The 18221-nt window shown below is 39.9% G+C and overlaps 1 protein-coding gene across 1 annotated transcript in view; it reads right to left on the bottom strand.

Moving 5' to 3' along the window:
• Positions 1 to 18221, bottom strand: part of kcnh3 (potassium voltage-gated channel, subfamily H (eag-related), member 3) — a 130277-nt gene that overhangs the window by 16764 nt on the left and 95292 nt on the right. Inside the window, 6 exon segments of the mRNA XM_054615018.1 lie at positions 1972 to 2221; positions 3343 to 3542; positions 9011 to 9385; positions 14100 to 14301; positions 14982 to 15139; positions 17755 to 18013. Coding sequence (XP_054470993.1) covers positions 1972 to 2221; positions 3343 to 3542; positions 9011 to 9385; positions 14100 to 14301; positions 14982 to 15139; positions 17755 to 18013 — 1444 coding nt within the window.

The following is an 18221-nucleotide window of genomic DNA, read 5'->3' as shown; positions in this document are numbered from 1 at the left end:
CCTCTTTAATTGATGAGTATTATAGAGTAAATGAAGTGTGACTTGTATGAAAGTATAGGAAGACATGTAATGTGATAGTTGAGATATCTGTGGCAGTGCAGAGCATGGCTCTCTGGTTGTTCCTCCCACACTGTCTGGATATCAGTCCTGTTTAATATCAGGCTTCACTGGAACACAACTCCGACTCCACATCTCCAGAGACACCATTTCAAGTGCACACACACACACACACACACACACACACACACACACACACACACACACACACACACACACACACACACACACACACACACACACACACACACAAACAAAGGGCGTTCAAAAAATCTCACCATTTGTGGGTGTTTCACATGTTATTGTTAACCTGAGCACACACTGCATGCTTTTTAATTCATCTTGTATGTTGCATTAGCTCACACAAAAAACGTTTTAAGTTCCCTCTCTGAACGATGAAAACGTACAATCTTCATTGTGTTCACAGATCGATGGATTGGTCACGACGTGGCGCTCAATATAGAACGTAAACATGTTTACGTCCTACATATTCCTTAGGATGAAGTTTTACTTTTTAATGGTTATTATTCTCCTTAACTACTCTAGTTGAGCAGTGAATTTGAAGAGCAACAATAACCTTTATTGATAAGAAAATGCAATTCTCTGCTCTATATATTTGCCACATATATCATTGTGAAAACAATAACAGTGTTGGGTTTGTGCAGAATGTAAATGATGCCTGAGGAGCCAATGTGCTTCAGCCTCATCAGGTTCTCATGTATTCATACTATCTTCACAAACACAAGATACAGGACTACCTCATTCATTCATTCATCTCTTTCTCAACAGAGATGAATACTCGGCCATATGTGAGGTCTGATAGCTTCCTACATCTCTATTCACGCTGGATCGGAGGATTATTCTTTATAGCTTACTGGCTCAACACTGCAGGAAGTCTTGACTGTGTGTGTGTGTGTGTGTGTGTGTGTGTGTGTGTGTGTGTGTGTGTGTGTGTGTGTGTGTGTGTGTGTGTGTGTGTGTGTGTGTGTGTGTGTGTGTGTGTGTGTGTGTCAAGTCGGGTGATAACTCTTTAAAGCAGCGGAGCACAAATAACAGCTCTTTATCAGCCCTCCCTCAGCCATGCCTTCCCTGTTGTTTGAGTGATATACACCCATACGACTTCATCTGTCCTTCCTCCTTCCTCCTTCTGTCCTTCGTCTCCCTCATCAAGCTAATTTCCACTAAAATCCAAATCAAGTTGCTCTTCAGGTTTGGTTTGATGAAACCAAAACCCATCCCTGTGGAATGATTGAATAATAATAATGAAATCACTGAATTGAGAGGTGATCTCTCTCCCCGAACTTCATTGACATTATTTGATATGAAAGACACATATTCATTATCTCACATTCTCTCATTAAGTCTCACTTTGACAGGTAATTGTCTACCAAAGCCACGGGGGTTACTGTGTCGTTTTCATCCGACTCTGTATCACACATTCATCTCATTTTGCAGTCCAACATTCAGCTAAAGCCATGTCATTATCAGCTTTTTGTTCCGGTCTCTTCATTTATTAGAAAATTCTAGTGGTCATTTGGGGAAACAAATAGGAAAATAGCTCAAATATTGAATGGGAAACAGACGCAAGTATGTTTTTGGGAGTTATTTCAGAATTTAGTTTGTCCCCCCCTTCCTCACCCCATAATAAATGGATATAAATAGAGGGAAATAAACAGAAAAAGGAAGCAGAACATCTACAAAACACTCTGTTTTTCCAAAGCAGACGCTCTGATCTTTTACACGTACGAAACAGTATTCGAATGTTTCTCCTAAGTATTTTCATTAAATACAATCTTACCAAACAGCTGCTTGTTTCCGTCTTTTATCTTTTATTTTTAGGGGTGCATTGAACACTGTAAACACGGCAAAGGAAAATTTGTCTGAACTTTTCTCTCTCCTCCTCCTGTGACTTACCCAGTATGGCCAGCACGGTGTTGTCTTTCAGGACCTCCATGGACCCCGAGCAGACGAAGTAGATGGCCTGCAGGGCGTCTCCCTGCCGGATGAGAAACTCGCCCGGAGCGCAGAAGGAGGTCTTGATGATGAGGGAGAGCGAGCGCAGGCAGCCCCGACTGGCCGACTCGAACAACGGCAGCTGGAGCAGCTCCTTGTTCAGGTGCATGGCGATGTCGGCCCTCAGCTCGTCTGGGAAGTCCTTGAGTAGCTGTCAAGCAAGAGGCGGTTCACACTTAACAGGTGTTCTGAGACTCTTATTAATTCATTGTTTTTAATTATGGATGCTTATTTTGTTCTGCAAGACTATTGTGAAGTCCACACAGAAACTGTAAACGAACAAAAGCATAAATGCTCCCCATCACGACAGGGACTTAAGCCACCAGCAGAGCTACGAGTGTGAAAACAGACATCAACTAAACACAAGAACCGAGTGAGACGTGTGTTGACCACATTTTTGATCCATAATCAAGTACATTTTGATTTGTTTGATGTATGTATGATAGAGATATAGAGCAAGACCTGCAGCGTTGTACCTACGTTTGAAAAATAAAACATCCCATGAAATGTGTCTGTTTTAGTTTATATAGGAAGATTTTAGAGGAAGATCTTAAGTATCAAGCATAACCTATAATTATTGAAGAGTACTGTAATTACTGTCGTATTTTCTGTAACTAAGCAACCAATTGACTTCCTGTTTAAAGCCCACGTTTTAAACCAAAATGTAGTAGTGTGAATTTAGCCTGAGAATAAAGAGCAGGCTTCCTTCCAGCCATTCATAAATCTGTAATTACCTTAGACTTGCTGTAATTCCCATCACAATGTGATGTGTGAAAATGTGGACCAGAATGGAAGTGGAATAAAGGCTATTAAGATTCAGGCTGGAAGCAAAATGAAGTATAAAGTAGAGAGAAGTTAAACAGATGTTTTGACATGAACGACAAGCAAACAGCTCAGTTAGATCTTAAATATAAAGAGGAAGAAGGCTTTCTTCCAAAACAACTGAAACAATTCTTTAAAGTGGCACTCACCAAAACATGTTTTCCCATTCAGTCATTTTGGTATCAATGTGCTGGTTACTTAGACGAATCAACGAACCTCAATGTTTTAATTAGGAAGTAGTTTCTACTGAATGTGGGAAATGCTGAAAACTGATCTGAAATCTCAAAACCACAATAACTGAAATAGAAACAATTTGCCGTATTGGCTTTTTTTGTATTTTGAGTAAAATATTAATGCGTAGGTGAAGTTTAAATTGAAGGAACGTGTTTATGAAATCAGTATAAACCTCTAGCTTTACATGAGGAGAATGTAAGTCTGCTCTCTCCTCACCTCATTGACGTCTATGCCGTTGTTGACCGACCAGGTGGTCTGGAAACACTCCAGCATGCGCTGCTCCAAGGCCTTGGGCAGCCGGTGGACCCTGATGAAGTCCTTCAGGTCCTTGGTGCGGGTGTGGTAGAGCGAGCGGCGCGAGTACATCCTCTGGATGATGGCCGTCACGTTACCAAACACCACTGCATGCATCAGCGCTGGAGGAGAGGGAAAGGTTGTGTGTTTTCAGTATGATACAGATTTAACTACAAAGTTGTTTGACTGGCTTTTACCCAGAAGGCTCAGGAAAAAAAATCCCATAATGCTTCTGCACAGCAGGGAGCTTCATAGGACGACTTTATAAGCCCCAAGAAGTTAAAGAGCACGGGGGTTTTGAAGGACTTAGCTGGGCTAAAACCACTCTAAGGCAAGTAGATTACTGCTTTCACAAAGCGGAAGTAACACTACTGAAATAAAAAGGATCCCAATGGTGAATAAATCTTTTAATTCAAGAGAAAAAAACACCTTAAAAACAATTAAATGATCATTTATAAAACAAAAACAGCTCTAATCCCATTATGATAAATTACTCCTTGTGTTCTATTAATATTTATTAAACAGGTTTGCTTTGAATGTCACCACACAGCGATCCAGCAGTTATCTTATTACCAACCTTTCTGACTTAACTGCAGAGCGGGTTTCTCTCCCTAAATTTAATTCTCTCCCAAGTGGAAAAGCTGCTGAAACAGCGCTCGGACCACAGGACACTTACACAGTCCACTGACACCCAGACTAATGACATCACTTTAGGATGGCTGCTCCCGCGGGCAGAGTGAGCCACCTCACATTTAGCAAAACTGGAGTTAAGAAGTATAAATAACTTTCATTTAGAGCTTAAGGGCACACAACAGAACAATTCAGAGAGGTTAATGAAGCCATAGTGTCCTCTCTTCACTCTCTCTCTCTCTCTCTCTCTCTCTGTGTTTTAGTTAGCTTTGATAGAGGACACATACTCACATCTCTGTGGATGCAAGGTTATTAAAAATCAATGCAACACAAAAAAACATCCACTTTAAAAACCCAAAATGTAATCAAAGGATGAGGAAAGCTTTGTTCTGTTTTATCTTATTATCAACCGATCCCCATAAAAACACCAAACCAACAACATGTTCGTCTCTCAACACTTCAGCTCATCTGTTCTTTCTGAAGATGTAAGTCTTCACTTCTGTTTTGCACAGAGTTGTTTTCTGTGTTTTGGGTTTCCCTCCCGTGTTTCCGTACTGCCTTCCCTACTTGGCCAATCTAAACAGCTGCTCTGAAGCCTTGTTAGTCCTTTTCAGTCCATCTCTCCACCTGCAATTCATCCCCTTCATCCACTTCTTCACATTAGCTCGTATTTTTCAGCTCAGTCTCTGATAGAACCTTGGGCTGCAGTAGAATAGTTTTTTTTTTTTAATTAGGAAGGTTCCTAACTGAGTGAAATAACCCCGATGCAGTTCTCAAACTGCTAAGAAAAGGAGCTTCAATGTTTGGACCATCCTTTACAAAAGGAATAAGGAGATAATGTTACCCCACAATTCCTTGCAGCAGCATCATTGAAAGCAACGCACCGTTAAGCCGGTCAATAACTGTTCAATTGTTCACTCTGGATGAATTGAAAACATCCTTTTAAGGAGGTGAGATTTTGTTTTGAACATGAATCCTTACTTGAATTTTAAAGCACTGAGTTTTTATCTGTATTCATCTCTTTGGGTTATAAATAAAGCTGCTAAAACAACAACAACAAGTGCAGTCGGATTCTTTTAGCACAGCGGTCGTCTTTTTCTTAGTCTTTATGAATTCTCCTTCTCATGAGGAAAAGATATTACAATGTTATATTTTTGACTAGTCATTCAGTTTTGCCTTTTCTGCACAAACTAGGAATAAAGATAAATGTTTTTCAAGCTCCTGTTGCTTGCAGTCTCCTCCACCTGCTCCTCTCTTCATGAGAAAAAAATGGGACTTCACTAATTTCCTAACACAGCTGAGTACTGCAGCTTTTAGCATCTGTTATTTAAAACAGCAGGAAATAGCGCATTTGTTGTAAACTATGGATTAATACGTATTTGATGCTCTACTTAGACAGTGTATGTGAAACTGAATCAAATTAGCTGGGATTATAAAATAATATCATGAATTTCAGCTCACACAGTATTAGCTTTGTAATACTAAAATCTATTGGCACGAATGTTAATTAGCACTTTTCAAAGGAAAATAGCAGATTTAATTATGCTATCATCCAGTTAATGGTGAGCCAGGACAGAAGCCATTGTGATTTGTTACCTAAAAGCTGTGTGTGTGTGTGTGTGTGTGTGTGTGTGTGTGTGTGTGTGTGTGTGTGTGTGTGTGTGTGTGTGTGTGTGTGTGTGTGTGTGTGTGTGTGTGTGTGTGTGTGTGTGTGTGTGTGTGTGTGCCATGTATTCACTGTGGAAACAACATTTTCATTGCCAAAGCGAGTTCATATAACTGTGTGCGGAAAGTTATGGTTCAAGTTTTAACCACCGGAGAATGACGGCAAAATATCGACTTACAAGTCCATAAGGTATAATAGTAAAAGTGTGTGTGTGTGTGTGTGTGTGTGTGTGTGTGTGTGTGTGTGTGTGTGTGTGTGTGTGTGTGTGTGTGTGTGTGTGTGTGTGTGTGTGTGTGTGTGTGTGGGTGCCTTGCTTTTTGGGACAAAATGGAAATAAAATGCATGTCCCCATAATGTAAATCAATATATTTTGCAATTGTGGTTAGTCTCAAGAAAATGAATGTAAGTCAATGCAATGTCCCCAAAAGTAATGAAAACACGACTGTGTGTGTGTGTGTGTGTGTGTGTGTGTGTGTGTGTGTGTGTGTGTGTGTGTGTGTGTGTGTGTGTGTGTGTGTGTGTGTGTGTGTGTGTGTGTGTGTGTGTGGACATTTACAGCCCACTCAGTGTTCATAGGGGCCTGAGACATCCTCACACATCATTGTGTCCTCTGACCATAAATCGGGGCATTTCTCTCACCAAGTAACCTTTTCATTTATTTTTCATTTCTTCTTTTATTGCTTTCATCCAGAACATTCAGTTCTCTTCATTACGGATCAGCAAAAAAATATCAGAATTCTTACCTCAAACAGGTAGAACTGTGCTGTATCCAACACATATTTTATGTTTTAGTATATCAATTACAGATATGGTATCTATCCAACTCATTATTACTGTAACATATTACTTCAGCTCATTAAAAACAAGGCAAAAGTTTTAAAGCTCCATCAACAAACACATGTTGAACGGAAGCATTTCAGGACAGTTAGGAGGATTGTTAAATAGACTCTGCTGATGCATTTAAGGAACCACATTTTCCGCTGATTAGAGACACTCATTGACATTTTACAAGGCGTCGCTCAAATGGAACAACTTTCAGCTGAAAAATGTAATGTTTGTACTTATTCGTCTGCAGAAGCACTGTGGAAAAGTTCAGCCTAGTCTAGTTAATCACCTCGGAGAAGAGACAGTTTATGAGTAATTTTAAAGGTTTGGAACATGTGAGTTTATCCTCTCTGCAGCCTTATGTTTGTTATGTTATTGTTGGTGATAATTGAGCGTTTAAAGCAAAAAATACAAGGTATATATAAGATTTTATTGTTGTTATCTTCAAAGACTGGAGCTCCAGAGTTCTATTTAAATCATCAAATACAATAAATTAATTATATGTTTTTAAAACGAATAGTCTGTCGGGTCTATTAAATGTAGTATTTATGTCGTTAAATGCCTTTTTCCAATTTTCTACAATCAATCTTCTGATCTTCTCTGGACTAACAGAAGTTCTGTGACAAAATATAAGTATTTCATTCCTTTTGAAGATTTACAGTTGTTGATGTTTATGTTTATTGGTTCTGTCCCTTCTGGATGTTATCAAGACAAAACTGTTTCAAATGAATGCATCAGAACCCACTTTTGAAAAGTATTAGCTTATTTTAAATTAATACATGGTATTGATGTTACAAAAGCAAAAGCCACAAAATACTCTCGATTCCCTTTGTTATTAGCAAAAAGCATTATCTATTTACTATTAACTAATAGTGATAGACAATCAATCTGTAGTGAATACATTTTGATACATCCTGGGGACAAATAAACAATCACACAGCCGAACATGTAATGAAACCCCTCAATCAAGAAACAAGGGACTAATGAGACACTGAATGGATGGTTTGCCACACAAGAGTGTGTGTCGGTACATCTATTGTACAAAATGTGCTCAGCTGTGTGTCGATGTCTCACTGGTGCCAGACAATGAGCTGAGTGAGATCTTAAGATTGAGTAGAGAGGAAGAAGAGCTTCAAGCCACGAGAGGGAACAATGACATGCACAAAAAGTAGGGATGCACTGATATCGGGCCAATAAGGATATGTTCTAGTTAACTTTACACAGGAGAATCTTGACTGGAAATATTACAAACTGGCATGGGATCTGTAAGACCTGGACAGGAGGGTTCTGCAGCGGATGATTAAAAAACACCTAGAAATCATTATTATTATTATCTACTGAGCATCAGTGATATTGGTGACGAGAGGTGCCTGCGAGGAGCCCAAAGCATATTAAAAGTAGCAAAATAGGACTACAAACTGCATGTAGTTGCACAACCCTGTTGTATGAATGGGAAACAAATAACCATGTATGTATCTACTTGAATGTTACATTATATACTAACACAGGTAGACTCTGTGTTTACATCAATGATGCTTGGTGCTCAAACATAGTCAAAGTTGATGGACAATGTTTTCCTGAGGTTGAATGTTTAATGTGAAGATGCCAGCCATATAATCTGCCCAGATAATTGTTCTTGTTGCTGCTGTTTACATTCCTTATGATGCAAATTGAAACAACTACAGGAATGCACTACTGTTTTTGTTTGTCATGTTTTTCTAGTGTTGCAAATGGGCTACAACTGCATTTTGTAGTGCATCCCTGTGTCGCATCATGACAATAAATTATCCTTTAATCCTTGACCATTATAAACTATTTTTTTAAATTCCTGTCTAACTTTTAAACAATTTATTGCTGCATTAATTTGTGGGCGGCTGTGGCTCAGTGGAGAGCAGGGTCGTCCTCCAATCAGAGGATCGGCGGTCCATGTCGATGTGTCCTTGGGCAAGACCCGAGTTGCTCCCGAAGGCTGTGCCATCGGTGTATGAATGGGTGTGAATGATTAGATAGATCCTGATGGGCAGGTGGCACCTTGCATGGTAGCCTGTCATCAGTGTGTGAATGGGTGTGAATGGGTGAATGATTAGTAATGTAAAAAAGCGCTTTGAGTGGTCGGAAGACTAGAAAAGCGCTATACAAGTACAGTCCATTTACCATTTACCATTAAAAAGGTTAACACTTGAGGATTTTTTACAAAGTTGCTTGTGTAGGATTTATTATTTTACTAATAAATATAAATTCAGTACATTTATATCTAAAGATAGCAAAGCAATGTTTAAGTCAAGCGTGATGTTGCCTTACACATTAAAGAATGTTCCCAGTCTCTTCCACACAGTTTGGCATGAAGCTTATTAACTAAACGCTGATATCAGTACTTCATATCTGCCGATACCCAAAGCTTTGGTATCGGTATTGAAAACTCAGATTGGTGCATCCCTAACAAGTGTACCAAAAACACATGTTTCTCACCTCCTATGAGCATGGTGCAGATGGAGAAGATCTTCTCTGAGTCCGTGTTGGCTGACACATTTCCAAATCCCACACTGGTGAGGCTGCTCAGAGCAAAGTAGAGTGATGTCACATAGCTGCTCCGCATTGACGGGCCGCCGCCCAGCACCCCAAAAGCACCGCCGCCGGCGCCCGTCCCCGCCACGGCCTCGCCTCCAGATATGTTTCCATAGTGTTGGCTGGAGTTCCAGGAGCCCTGCCCTACGACCTCTGACCCCGACACGTTCCACTGGCTGCTGTTGGACGGGAAGCTGCTGACTGTGACGGGGATCGGCGTCGGCAGGGTCGGCAGGAAGTAAGGGGTCCCCAGACGCTTCGCCAGCTCATGGAGCCAACCTGTGAGGGAGAAATTAAATGAAAAAAACGTTATTTTACTAAAAAAAAGCTTCAACAATTCGCTAATAAGAATTATAATGCTGTTGTGTCAAACTTGTGTGCAATAGTTTTCTCAGAATCTTTCAGGACCTTTTGGGCCATTCTGCATTAAGAATACTTTTACCTTTGATACTTGTAGGTCATATGTATGTACTTTTACTCAATTAGAATATTGACTGACTGACTTTTAATCCTAATAGTATTTTCATCTTTTTGTATTGCTGTGTTTACTTAAAAAGTGCTTATTCCACCCATGTAGGCTCATAGAGTTCTGTGGTGAGGGTCTCGTTCTGCTCGTCTGTATTGCCAATTTAAAGAACCTAGACATTTAGTTAACTGGAACATGTACATCTGAAGTCTATCTTGTCTATCTTGAACAAATAATGACATATGAACATGCTATTTGTTTCATTTTGTGAAAAAAAAGGACAAACCATGATTTGACCGCAGTGTGAAAGTGAGGATTTAAGGTTGTTTTTTAAACCAATATCAACACAACAGTTCATCTTCAGAGGAAATAAGGAAGAAACAAAGATGGCCAAGGAAGGAATAACAAAGGCAGAAAGTCGTAAGAGAGGAAGGATGAATTATTGAAAAACACTGTTTGTGAGTGGATGAGTAGTGAAACCCACTGACAGCAGAATCAAAAATAGAAAGACAGCCAGGGAGGGAATATGAATAGTAGAATATGGATGCATCAATTCATTGATCTCCGACATCACACACTTCTGCAGAGAGGCAGCTTTGACCTTGTGTGTGTGTGTGTGTGTGTGTGTGTGTGTGTGTGTGTGTGTGTGTGTGTGTGTGTGTGTGTGTGTGTGTGTGTGTGTGTGTGTGTGTGTGTGTGTGTGTGTGTGTGTGTGTGTGAGTGAGTTCTCCGGCAGTGAGACCAGCCTGCCAGCATAAATAAGCAGAAGTGACAATGGAGCAGTGAGCCGAGTCCCAGTGAAGCGGCTAAACCAACAACATTAGAGGATTTAACACCTGAGTAGTTTCCTAATTACTTTGTCATTAGCACACAGCTTAACCTCCACCTTCCTGACGGAAATGTGGACCTGCTAAGCCGTTACACTGCAATCAGGCATGTCTGTGCCCGGAGATCAGAATATATAAATAAAAAATTAACTACAAAGAATTTCTTTTATCTTGTCAACGCATAAGGAAACGTGAAGGGCATTACTAATGTTAGAGAAAGACCAAGTTATTACAAAGTGTGCAAGTCTGAAAAAAGGTTGAATTAGGCAGAGTTTTCTAAGATTTAACTCGATGTGAATTGAACTACAGTCGAGTAAACTCATCATGCTTAGCGTTCATCTGCTCCCTTTAGTGGCAGTTTCTAACTGTAGTATCTAATTTAAATTCAATTAATGTTTTTCTCAAACCATCTGTCTGACTGTATGTGTAGGTAAATCAAATACTTTTCAAAAAGGACGCAAAACACTTGCTTAAGTATCATTGATTCCTGCTGCTCACAATTAATAAATGATCAAATCATGATTAGTTAAAGCTTCAGGGACCAGCGATTGATTTAAAGAAAACGTCATAAAAGTGCTAAAGACACAGATTTACATGCACTCTGCCATCAGAGCATTCAAACCGAGCGAAAAAGAAGAGGAAAGAATCAATAAATAAAAACAAGAGAAACAACCATCCAGTTGTTGTGTACAACAGCTAAAACTAATACAAAGGTCCTGCAATAAATCCTCCCCTCTAAATCCTTCAGAATTTGTTATAAATATTTCCGAGAGGTGTCGATTCAACTAGGCAAGCACCTGAAATGACAAAGTGTAACTGGGAACTTCCTTTCTTTTTGGGTGGAAACTGCACAATGTTTCTCTGCCTCTGTCCAAGGTGCTGATTTGTCATCTCTCTCTAGCAGTAGCTGACTGGACTCACATGTGAGCTGTCTGTGGTGCTGAACTCAGTCAGACAGTCAGAAAAATGACATCCTACGTCTTTTCCCAACTGCTTTTCCTTGACTCTGATGAAAAAACAACATTAGGTGGAGGGGGAATGCATTATCTCCTTTCCTTACATAAAGGATGGTCCAGTGTTCCCTATGCTAAAGGAGACAAGAAAGGAAGCATTTAGGCACCTTTCCTTAGCATTTAGAGAATTCAACCTGCTCTTATCATGGCCGCCATTTAAAACTTTTAGGTAATTTCACAGAGTTTGGAACCTTCCTGAGAACTAAGAAATCAATAGGTATAACACCAAATGCAGGGGCGCTAGATGTTTTTTTCGTATGTGTTTGGTTTTCAAAATGAAGATATCAAATATTAAAGAAGTGCACTGCTTTACCCTCTAAGGCCGACAAAAGCTGTTGTTGGAATTTGGATTTTCTGTCTCTTAAAAACTTGCAAGCTGAAAGGTAAATCCAAAAGTTCCTTTAGAAACCAACAGTATGCATGACAACATGCACCATGTCTACTTTATCTCCATTTTCTTCTGTCCGGCTCAGTAAACTGCGTCTTGTGTGAAGTCATGAGTCCGTGAGGGACTGTGAGGACGACCGTGGCTCCACTGCCCCTCAATTACCGATAGCCCTGCAGACAAAACTGTACCTCTCCCAAGTACCAGCCATTTGAGCAGTTCAACCTACGTCCATGCCGATATCAGACCTTTATTGGGAATCTCATTTAGTGTCACAGAAAGGTCAGACTGGTCTTTGTTGTCCCCTTGGATTCCCTTGTCTGCCTGAATAGTATATCGGGTGCACGCTGACATGACTTGACTGCAGTGATTCTGTCATTATGTGGTTTGCTGAGAGGATAATGATAGGTGGTTTGGTACAAATCAATGTGAGAGAGAGAGAGAGATGGAGGGAGGGAGAACGAGAGGAACAGGCAGTGAGGTAAACATCTCGTTATGTGTCAATGAGTCATATCCCAAGTTGAGAACACATGCTCATTGTGGTTTAATATTTGACTCAACATCATCTTGATGCTTAGGTAGAATAAAATAAAACTCTCCTGTTGATCTTTGCTCCCTAAGCTCCTGTGGAGACTGCCCATCTGTTTCTACAGGTGAATCAGATTGTATGCCGGAGTTTAATGTCACCTGCAGGATTTGAGATTTAAATCTCTCCACCAAGGATTCGTCTTATCAAAAGCATCGGCTGTGCTGATTATCCAGACACTCGGGGGTCATCCTTTATTTTTTTGCATAACTGCTGCTGAGCCTTTGTTGCTGATTCAAAATTACTGACATCACTCTGCTAAGGAGTTTAAGTGTCGTCTTAGATCTGTCTTTCAAGCAGGATGGGGTGGGGGTGGGGGGGTGCAAATGGTTCAAGCTGAACAAGACGAGACTTTCATGTTAGAATGTACACTTCTCATCATACTAAAACCACAGAGAGGGGCTGCAATAAGATAAGATCTCATTTAATCTGCATTCGGGGAACAGAACAAATGTTTTCCCGGGGACGGAGCTCACAGTATAATTGAGAAGAGTGATGGAGTATCCAATCTTAGATTTGCTCAATTTGCCGAAATGAAATTCGAGTTTCTGGCTCCGGCAGGATATTTACAGTAGCAGCAAAGTGACAATTAAAAACTTGAACACTAAAAGCTCTCTGCCCAGAGAAAATGGATTTTTCCACTCCCACCCCACGGACACTAAATATAGAACTGAGGAGTGGACGTTTACTGTAAATACTAAATAGGAACATTTTATTTGGCCTTGGCAACATGGCGAAATGAAAGATCTGTCAATACAGATGGTCTGTGTGGAAGAAGTACTTACACCCTTTATTATTCTGACCACCATGTTTTAGGAGTGTAGGAAGAAACCGGAGCAGAGAGAGAACATCAATGCTAACTCCACAAGAAAAGGCCCCAGCTGGCCTTCAGAACATATAGCCCATAAAAGAGGCAATAACACAATTTAAAGATACTGTAACTAAAAAGTGCTGTGTTCAAACTTTTACTTGAATAAAAGTATTAGCAGCAAATTGTACTTAATGTATTAAAAGCAAAAGTTTCTAATAATATGAGCCTCTGAAACATGGCCATTCTGCATAACATGAATGAATCCAGAATCAGAATCTGGGTTATTGGTATAATTACGTTTTTTACATTCAAGGAAATGGGTTTGGTGCATTGGTGCTGAACATAAACATAGTAATAGGAAATAAAATGTAATAAATCAAAAAGTTTTACAAAAATCAAGAAACATAAATACAGAATAGAAGAAAATAATGATAAAAATATGACAAAATACAGTAAAGCGATAACCGCCTTGCATTTCAAAAATGGCATCACTTGAAAATTGTTATAATTAGAATATGAAATCTTGAGTTATGGCCAAAAACTTTTTTTTGTGACGTCACAGTGACTTTTAACCTCTGACTACCTAATTCTAATCAGATCATCCTCGAGTCTAAGTGGATGTTTGTGCCCAACATAAAAACATTTTCTCTGGCCATTCATTAAATATCGCCAAAAGAGGCATTAAAACATGTCTGAATAAAAATGAAAGAACTGGTAGTTTTGTGCAGAAATATGCAAATTTGTCCAATATATATATGCAATGTTAATGCAATGCATTATTTTAACGACTCCTTATAATGTTTGACATTATCTTCATGCATGCATCATATTTAATATGAAACCAGGACTACAGCTCTTGAGTTAATGTATTTCCCTGTGTGTGGGTGAAAATAGTGTGTACTGACCGATATCCCAGGAGTTAGGACTTTCGATCTCCTTGCGACCTATGAAGTACCAGACGCAGGCCATCCAGTGGGCCAGCAGGGCGAACATGGACATCAGCAGAGTGAGAACCACGGCGCTGTACTGGGAGTATCGCTCCAGCTTCTGCAGCAGCCGCAGCAGCCGGAGCAGCCGAACCGTCTTCAGCAGGTGGACCCCGAAGTACTGCACAGACGGATGCAGACCACATCGGTTCATACAAACACACACAGTCTCAGCCTCCAGTTTTTCTTGAATATAAAGGAACTGTCCTGCAAAAGTTCGGTCATTTTGATGTTAATTATTGAGCATTCTTTATTTCATTCCTTTCATCATGTGCTGTTAAATACTTTGTGAGTGGAGTTGCTGGTCTCAAAATTCAAAAGATAGATCATGTTCTTCAAATGCTATTATGTGAAAATTTTCCCCCTTCAAATTAAAATTTAAAACAGATTTTGCATGCATGTGAAGTCGCTCAGCCCACAAGTTTGAATCATTTTTTAGGATTCTGAGCGTGCAAACAGAAATGAATGAGACCTGCAGTGAGCGCACTAACACCAGATTGGCTCGGTCCCATTTGTTTGTCTGATGAGCTTCAGTTTGGATGAAATGTTGATCTAATAAATTCACAAGGAAGCCAACAGCATTATGCATTAATTTCCCCCTTTTCTTCCTAATTTGGCTCGCTGCCAATGGTGTGTTAGCGTGGATAATGAATGCAGGAAACAGAGTGTGTGTCCGCATTCAAGTGCTTTCTCTTTCCTAGGAAAAACAAAAGGGTGAATTAAGAGGCTTGCTTTGTCAAACACTTTGCTGATGTAAAAAACACACACACACACACACACACACACACAGAGGAGACTCACCACGCTGATGTTGAAAGCATACAGCAGGTCAAAGGGCAGGGCGGCAATGAGATCGACAAAGAGCCAGGTGGTGACGTAGTGAACGCAGATGGAGCGGGCGTCGTACACGACCTGACCCGACGTGCTCACAAAAGTAGTTCGAAAGTTCAGCAGTATGTCTGCAGAGGATGACAATCAGAGCAGAAGATGACAGCAGGAAGCACCAACAGGAAAGTGAGGGTGTTACTGAGAAATTAGTGAAATATGATGATGAATGACATACAGTACAGAGCGATGGTGACTCAGTGAATCACATGTACGTTTGATGATAACAGGAAAACAAGAGATATCAGCAATGCTTATATACTTAAAGAAAGATAATAGAAGTTTATCATGTTTTAGCAGACTGACTAAAAAACAAAAGCTAAGAAAAAAAGAATATAGAGGACAAAAACAGAAAAGTCAGTTCCACATCTGAGATTGAAAAACTAAACACGGAAAGAATACTTGAGGCAGAGCAAAGAGAAAAGTTAAACTAAAAGCTTTTTTTTTAAGTTTGGCCGAATAGTTTAAACTCTGACCTTCATTGAAAATCAAGTTTATATACTGCATAAGTCATTATTTTCAAAGGTCGGTTTATAGATTTCTTTATTGCCTTCCAGGAAGAAACTGATTTCCATTTTTCAATACAATACGAAACCCAATAGAAATACCTAAAGATCTCCTCCAGACTCCAGATTTATTTTTTAATAATAATGTCTGTCCAATATGGTTTTTCAATTACCTCGTTAAAATGTCTTAAATCTCCCTCATTATACAAAATACAGAATATGTGAATATCCAAGTGTTTTTCCTTTAAAAAGATGAACCACTGGACATAAGACGTCTCCTTCTTCACATGTGTGCTGAATATTGGACCATGATTAGTTTCCAAACTAGTGTTATCATATCATGTATCACTGAGATTGAAGGTGAGAGAGAGACTTTGTCTTTCCTTTCCAGAAACACATTTCTAGTGTCAAACTGTGAATCGTTCTGTACAAATAAGGGAAGAAAAAAATCTATATTTTTAAGTGAAAGGAGACTTTTTTAACTCGTGATCTATTATTTAACATTAAGCTTACTTTACTTTTTTATATATTTTTGGGGTTTCAAAGTTGTAAATTACTTAAAAAGGAAAAGTTTGAAAAAAGCTATTACAGTTGGTGCATTTAAAGTCACTGACATCTTAAACATAATAGTTAGCTGCAAGGTTTTGAACATAATCTCTTTCTTCACTGACGATTAATATAGTTTCTCTGGTGTTAAACGCTGCTCAAATTTACTTCAATCCATCCAGACTTTACTCAGATTTTTTTAATTCTCCGTTCACCGTGGTGGCATGAAAGAAAAACAAGGTTTGCTTCAAGAATTCAAGGTAAAACGTGACGAGTAACTGATATATAAATGTTAATTTTACGGGCTTAAAAGAAACATTACATTCAAATTGTCATTAAAAGGGCTAAAACATGACAAAACCACGAGCATGGCTCTCATGTTGACCTGCTATTCCGTGTATCCGGTCTTAATAGGAGTCTTTAGGGTGTAGCTAATTCATTAAAAGCTTCTTATGAACAGAAATAATCAGAAGCTTGATGCCATTTTAATCCTGAGCGAGCATATTGACAAACAGGCTGGCCTATTAGCTCCAACAAACAGGATATCCTTTAACTGCGGGTGGCTCATATAATTTCATTGCAGAAGTTCTTTGATGGAGGGATTCTGTGTTCCTCTCTTTTCCATTAAAGCAAATTGTCCATTGAAGAGCACTCGTACAACTCTCCCACGGTTAGATGGACAGCGGCGGGGACAAAGAGGCCTGTTGTTTTCTGGGAAATGAGATGGCAATGAGACTTAATGATCTGTTGTGAACGGCTCACATCCTTTCACTGCTCTGTATGCATCATTAAAAACTTCAACTAAACTTTTATCATGATTGATGGGGCCTCTTAGAGACGGGCTGTTTCATCGGCTGCTCTTCAGGGGCGTTTGATAAATCCATGAACAAGTTGTCGATATTTACAGTTATTATGTCTAGTTAATTACTGAAGCTAACGCTGGTGTTTGATTAAAGAAAGTGCTTATTGAACGAGTGTTAACATCACTGCTCAGGTGTGTCTTTGGACATGAAATTACTAGTGGCCCTATTATGCTTTTCCACTTTTCCCCTCTTATTTAGTGTGTAATATATATTTTTTTACATCTAAAAGGTCCTTAGAGTGTAAAACCTGAAGTCCACGCCTAAAAGGAGTTACCCTCCCCCTCAGATGCTCCTGAGCTCCTGAAACAGCTCCATTGAATTCTCTCCTTCACTTCTGTAACTTTATGAGGTCATAATGTAACTTTATGAGGTCACAATGTTACAGAAGTGATGTAAAACTCCTTCCGGCTAGTTTGGCCCTCAAACAACAAAAGACAGAGACGGAGCTGAAGCTCAGGAGGAAGAGTTTTTTGAAATGTGAAATGTTGACCAATCACAACAGAGCGGGCTAACTGACCAATCAGAGCAGACTTTGCTTTCTGGAGGGAGGAGCAAGCGCTACAACGGAGCGTTTCAGAGAGAGGGTGAGAAGAGGTGCTGCAGGACAGCCAGGATGAGAAAAACAAAGCGGATTATGAGCATTAACGCATGTAAACATGTTGTAACTGTAACTGGAGATAAAAATATGCACCCGGAAAATAGCATATTAGGGCCTGTTTAATTAAACTCTACACAATATGGCAGACGTTTCACAAACACACTACCTTCTCTCACCTAAAATGAACAGGATCTCTACGAGGATGTCGCTGACGCTGGGTGGGTTTCGCGGCACTGTGCTGCTCCCTTCGTCCCGCCCTCCGACCACCGTGAAGCACACGTTGTAGGGCACGGTGACGGCCACGTAGAAGGTCGCCAGCAGGATCAACCAATCCCAGCCGGCCTTGAAGGTCCCGTAGTGGAGCAGGATGAAGCGAGACTTCTGGATGGCTGCTACCTTGTACTCCGGGATTGGAGGCTTATCCCCGAACATGTTCTGGATCCGACGACAAGGAGAGAGAGGGATGTTAACACCACCCTCTGTTTCTCTTATGCAAACACTCACTGAACCTCTTAAAGCCCATGTTGTGCGGACAGGCGTTATGAAATTCTTGTCAAGATCATAAGTAGAGTATGTCAGGTAGAATTGCAGTGTATAAAATCTATATAACATTATTCACAGTTTTCCATTTGATGCAACAGTT

Source organism: Anoplopoma fimbria, chromosome 16 (assembly GCF_027596085.1).
Source record: "Anoplopoma fimbria isolate UVic2021 breed Golden Eagle Sablefish chromosome 16, Afim_UVic_2022, whole genome shotgun sequence".
Lineage (NCBI taxonomy): Eukaryota > Metazoa > Chordata > Actinopteri > Perciformes > Anoplopomatidae > Anoplopoma > Anoplopoma fimbria.
Note: the sequence above shows the minus strand (reverse complement) of the source record. Positions and strands in the feature narration are given on the sequence as shown.